At 37.8% G+C, this 6,188-nt stretch overlaps 1 protein-coding gene across 1 annotated transcript in view; it reads left to right on the plus strand.

The window, feature by feature from the left end:
- The window catches only part of SNRPC (small nuclear ribonucleoprotein polypeptide C), a 7,103-nt gene extending 915 nt beyond the window's left edge, over positions 1–6,188 (plus strand). The window contains exons 2-4 of the mRNA XM_023538506.1: positions 1,437–1,526; positions 3,129–3,233; positions 5,829–6,188. Coding sequence (XP_023394274.1) covers positions 1,437–1,526; positions 3,129–3,233; positions 5,829–5,953 — 320 coding nt within the window. The 3' untranslated portion in view covers positions 5,954–6,188. The remainder of the gene's footprint in view (positions 1–1,436; positions 1,527–3,128; positions 3,234–5,828) is intronic.

Genomic DNA, 6,188 nt, shown 5'->3' on the forward strand with positions numbered 1-6,188 from the left:
TGGATAATTCTTTGTTATGGGGGCTGTCTTGTGCGTTGTAGGATGTTCAGCAGCAGCTCTGGCCTCTACCCACTAGATGTCAGTAACAATTCCCAGTTATAACAACTAAAAATGTCTCCAAGCATTGCCTAGTATCCCCAAGGGTAGAAAATTGCCTCTGGTTGAGAACCACCAAATACCTTCCTCTACTCCCTTTATACTTCCTGGATTATTAAGCAGAAAATCTCAGACATTGTCCCATTTTATTTGAAAAATAAATTATAATCTTTTTTTCTCTATTTGAAAAGATATTAAAAATTTCTTGGCATCAAAGGTTAGCGTTATATTTGTCGTTGGTTTTTTTTTTGCATACAGCAAGAGAAGTTAGGATGACTAAACATTTTCAATGGAGCACTTTTGGAGAGAGGAGGCAAGGTTTCAGGGATAAACCTTATGATGTCCATGATTATGTTGACATTGAGTCTGTTACTGAGCCAATGGCTTAGCCACTCCCTCTTCAGTCTTTTTACAAGCTGTGCTTTCACACAGGGTGTGGGAGGTGCCTTATTAGGATATGATCTGTTACAGAGCACAGGCTCCATTCAGAGGCATATGAATAACTTCGTAAATCTCCACTCTAGGTTATTTCTTATGATCTAGTTCTCATGAATTATCAAGTGATTTATTTTAATAATTTGACCCCCTTTGCATTGGTGGGGTAGAGTGGGGTTGAGTGGTAGAATTATGCCTGGGTTGTAGACTGCACTGAATTGGGGATTACATTCAGGAATAGACTTTATGAGTGCATTTCAGTGTTTATTTGTGAATCCTTTTTAAAACCAAATATAAATGATCTTCAGTTTCTTTTTTCATTTGTGCCTCATTGTCTGAAAGAAAAATTAAAAGTTGATTATACTGGACATTTTTTAAGAGCATAATCACCTTCAGGGCAGGCTCTTGCTTTGAAATTTGTTTCTTTCTCATCTCTTAGCTTAGTGCATTAATTTCAAAATGGTAAACTGAATGGTGTATTGTTTTGATTCAGAACAGGATATATAGGAAAGATCGAAGTTTATGAAGCCCGGTCTTTGGACAGGTATCACACATTTTTAAACAGAACTTTGAACGGCTTGAATTGGTTATAAACCACATCTGCAAATTAAAGATGACTGTCTCTCTTTGATAAGACCTGTTGATAGGTTTGAGGTTTTCACTCAGTCTTCCTAGTTATTTCAGCTGTAAGAATGCTAAATAAAAACAGGTTAAAAACACTTACCAGTAAACCAATTAATTGCAAGTGTAGCTGGTGAATACCTTAAGTTGATTTAAAAACTTGAGGCTAGAATGTAGCACTTTCTAGAGTAAAATAATTGGGACCATTAAAGATTTAAAAGAAAGTAGTTAGTTTTAGTAAATTCTTATTCACCGTGTGCTGATTTTTCTTCCTTTCTTTAAAGCCGCGGCATTTCAACAAGGAAAGATACCTCCTACTCCGTTCTCTGCTCCTCCTCCTGCAGGGGCAATGATCCCACCTCCCCCCAGTCTCCGTAAGTTTTTTAAGTTTTTATCTAAAGGGGTATAACTGGGCAGATTGATCTTGTTAAATTACCTCACAGTTGGCTTTCAAATGCTCATTGAATGAATACATAGTAACAGAAAACAACTTTAGTGGTATAATTCTGAAGTGTCTTTAGTTACCTTCTGATTGCATTATTAATAGGACATTCTATTTGTGGCATCCCAAGTGGGTCTGAGACAGATTGAATGGAAAGCTCAAAATGTACCTGTGATTACATGAGCTAATATATGAAGAGGTATTGCTGAGTACATTAAATTATTTACTGCTATGAACACAGCTCTGGAGGATTGAAGTAGCTGATAAACTATTCAGTTTTTCTCTCTATTTTCTATATTTACACCAATATATATTCCTTGTGAAAGACAAGAACTGTCTAGTTGAAAGTGGAGTGGATTAAAGGCTTTTCTGGGAAGGTTTGTTGTTTTTGCATGACAAACAGGAGGAGATTGAGTAACTAGGCCATAAGTTCTTTGGCTTTTCTAGAAGAGTTTAGATTGAAACTGAACTCAGAGACCTAAACTCAGTCCTGTAAGTAATCATGGATATAAACGTAGAAGAAAGTAAGCTGTTTATAATCATTGCACATTAATGCAGGTGGACCACTAATAAATAGCCCACCAAACCCTTCTTGGGCTCCCACCATCCTAGGACCTGGTGAGGCCTCAGGTCACAGCAGCTCTCAGGTCACCTCTCTCTCCTATTCTATCCTGACTGACTGGCACTCAGCTCCATTATTTTTAATAGCAGAAGAGCCTGTGGTATGAATGTACCATAATCAATCTCACCATTTTCTTATTGGTGGACATGTAAGTTTCAAATTGTTGCTGTTGTAAATGATACTGTCAGGAATATCGCTGCATATACATCTTTATATTTTCAAAGAATCTTTTAAACCTGGTTTTTGATTTTTTAAAAAAAGATCTAGGGGTGGCTCTATAGTGTAGTGGTTAGCATGTCTGCTTTACATGCAGAAGGTCCTGGGTTCGCGCCCCAGGTGGAGCCATGGGCCATACCCCGGGTGCACCAGGCCCCCCAAGTGCACCAGGGGTGCCTGGCCCAGGGTGCACCTGGCCCCAGGTGCGCCAGGCCCCAGGTGCACACCACAAGTGTGTGGGAGGAGATGGCCGGCCTTCAGAGATCCAGTTCTTAAGGGAAAACAGCAACATCCATAGGTCAGGGGTGGAAGTGTGTATGGGGAGAGATTAAAGAGGGGGAAAAAAGTCTGAAATTAGGTACTTGTGGCTTAAGTTCCTATGCTTTTTATCAGGAGCTCTACGGAAGGTATAATACCCCCTTTTAAAAAATTAAAATCTTGGAATTTTTTTGACCTGGGGAATCTGATGCATTTTATACTTCTCTCTTGGTAGGCTTGTTTTTGCTTTTCAGTCATAAAGTAACTAATATTTTGTGGCATGCTGATTTTTTTGCATCTACTGTTAAAAAAGAGACCATAAGAAGTCTGTTGTTAACATAGTTTGGACCAGATCATGAGGCTTTATTAGTTTCATTAAGGAAATAAAATGTTAATGTATAAGCATATCCTAACCTCAGGCCCCATTCTTCATTTCAGCGGGTCCTCCTCGCCCTGGTATGATGCCAGCACCTCATATGGGGGGCCCTCCTATGATGCCAATGATGGGCCCTCCTCCTCCCGGGATGATGCCTGTGGGACCTGGTAAGTTTGAACCTCCTTCTAGAATGCTCCTTTATGTTTTAGTTTTCCACTTAAATGGAATTCTTAATGTATTATTGCAACAAATTAAATTTGGTGAATCTGAAATGAGAAAGAAAAAAATACTTGGTTTTATCAGTATAATTGGATGCTAACCAAAGACATTGTGGTACTAAAAGCAGGATAAGGCTGCCTCTTTTTCTCTTCTTCTCCCTCCCTCCTGTTTCTTTGCATCCTCCTGACTTTTGGCCATTAATAATGAAGAGAAAGATAGATAAGCTTGTTCCACTGGGGGAATAAAGGGAACGGTGCGGCTACTTTTCTCTGATTTTGATTTGGAGCAGAGCTACCTCCCATTGCTCATTTAATCTTAGAGGTTAGTTTGCCCAGATGAGTATATGAAAAGGCCTTAGGCCTGGTAGTTGGTCTTTTATTCAAGAAGTGGAAAAAACTTACACCTCAAAGATTTTATTTTAACATAAACATAAATGTACATTAATTTGCAAATTTTTCTGATACATGGTCAGGGCTTTTGCTTTGAGAACAAGTCTACCAATCGGAACATTATATAGTTCTTGTAAAAATCAGTAAGCCATACGCATAATGCATCCTTTACCAACTTTAATTTCATTTTCTGTGAAGCGATTAGAGACCTTGTGAGGCAATCTAGTTTCAATCTTTAATGATCACCTCACCTACCAAATATGTGCGTGCTTTTGGGAGATTTGTCAGTCTTGCTAAGTAGTAACTTTGTTTTCACAGAAACAGTTTTTTGTTTTTTTGTTTTGTACTCATGTAATTGGTTTTCAGAACAGATAAATTATGTAATTAGAGTACTGATGCAAGAAGCCTAGAACTCAACTGGTAAGACAAGGTATAAAGGTTTAGAGTAGCTTCCTAGCCAGAAGCATTCAGTCTGCTTGCTGTGGGTATCATTTAGAGGAATGGGAGAGTATAGATAAAAAGAGTTCCTGCCTTACTGGCTTGTGAACCCAAAACATAATCAAAGTGACTTAGATGGCTTTTTTTGCATTCTTAAATCAACCATAAATTCAAATTCCTAGAGGGGTTAGAAATATGGTGAACTGGGAATGCATGACTCATCTAAAGAAGGCTTCTAGAACTCAGCTTCAGCCTATAGTTGACATTTGAGAATGCAGGTTGGTGTTGCCAGTTCTCCTGAGTATTTTGTTGTTGTTGTTGTTGTTGTTGTCGTTTTTTACCAGGATAAAATAATAAGATTATGGGATTTACATTAAAAGAATTTAGTAGTTGGGGGTGGGCATGGATAAGAATGGGTGGATAATTGTTAAAGCTGGATGATGGGTACATGGATGTTCATTATACTCTTCCTATTCTTGTGTGTGTTTGGTCATTTCTATAATAAAAAGTTGAAAATGGAATCTAGCCTTACTTATTAGTAATTAGACTTATTAATTGCCAATATTGGCAACTAATTAAAATTAAATATGCTATGGAGACAAAAGAAAACAAGTTTTCAGGTGCCTTGTTTTCTATCTTTGATTTAGGTCAGTTTCACTAAGAAATGCTGAATACAGGTTATGATGGGTTTTTTAAATAAGGTATTTAGAAGTTTAGTATTATTCTCTGTTCCTGTTCAAATTAATCTTAAAAACAAATTCTGTACCTATCGGATTTTGTGTCTTTGCATATACTTGTTTTACTTTTTGTCCTAAGGCTATATTCAGCTTTGAATAGTATTCTTGAACCATTTATAGCAAGCCATTAATCAAAATGATTTAGTTAAAAATAAGTAGGTAAAATTTAATATTTAAAAAGGAGATATATAACATGAAAATTATGAAGCATAATAATAAAATGAATACCCATGAACTCACCACCCAGCTGAAGATGTAGAACATTACCAATTCCATGAAGCTGCCTGTGTACCTCCCCAACCTCCACCTCTCTGCTTGCCTTCCCTTCCCTGGCTCATTTGGCTGGTGTATTGATGTGATACTTTAAAAAATTCATTAATAGTTTCAAAAATGCATTAGAAGAATCAGATTTTGTGTGTGTGTGCTAATTGTTATAAATCACATTATTATTTTTCTTGACTTGAGCTAAGTATGGTTACTAACAGGTTCTCAGCATGGGCCTCCTGCTCACCTTTCCTACAGCTCCGAACAAACGCTTAGTGGTAAGATTGTCCTCTGTGCCTGTGTACATTCATGAAATAGCTCCTGGCTTTATGGTGGATAGAACTGATTAAAAGAGCTGAGTGAATAACATGTGACTTGTGAATTTCCCTGAGTAAGAAAAAAGGTCAATTTAGGGAACTAGTATCCCTGGTGGTTTCTGGAAAGCAGTCTATTAATAGTTTCCCCCTTGTTATCATTAGATTATGATTCCCATATGGTTCTTTTGTTGACTGTTCTGTTTTTTTTGTTTGAGAATGTCTAAGTAATTTAAAGATGTGATGAATTTGTTGCATTTCTTCTGTTAAGTATGTCTTTTTTTCCAGCATTTTGCAGGGTGGGGGGCTACATTTTTGTCATCAATTGAAGTTCCATCAAGCTCTCTCACAAGCAGTATTTTCTTACTCTCATTTTTCCTTTTCTTTGTTGTGTCCTGCAGCTCCTGGAATGAGGCCACCTATGGGAGGCCACATGCCAATGATGCCAGGGCCCCCAATGATGAGACCTCCCGCCCGTCCCATGATGGTACCCACTCGGCCAGGAATGACTCGACCAGACAGATAAAGAAAGAGGGGAACCTCTTTCTATCAGTTTTATATTACTTGTTCTACTTCACCAGGAGGTTATGGTGGTGTGACTCTGGAGGTTTTCTAACAGCATGACAAGGAAGGCTTACTCCCTCTTCCTGTCAAAGAGAATAGTTTTGGAGTGGAGTAGTGGGACAAAAAACGCAATTTTCATTTGTATTGTGAAATGTGGAAATAAAATTGTCAACTGTTATTAAAAATGTGTTCCCTTT

The sequence above is a fragment of the Pteropus vampyrus genome, unplaced genomic scaffold (assembly GCF_000151845.1).
Source record: "Pteropus vampyrus isolate Shadow unplaced genomic scaffold, Pvam_2.0 Scaffold225, whole genome shotgun sequence".
Classification (NCBI taxonomy): Eukaryota; Metazoa; Chordata; class Mammalia; order Chiroptera; family Pteropodidae; genus Pteropus; species Pteropus vampyrus.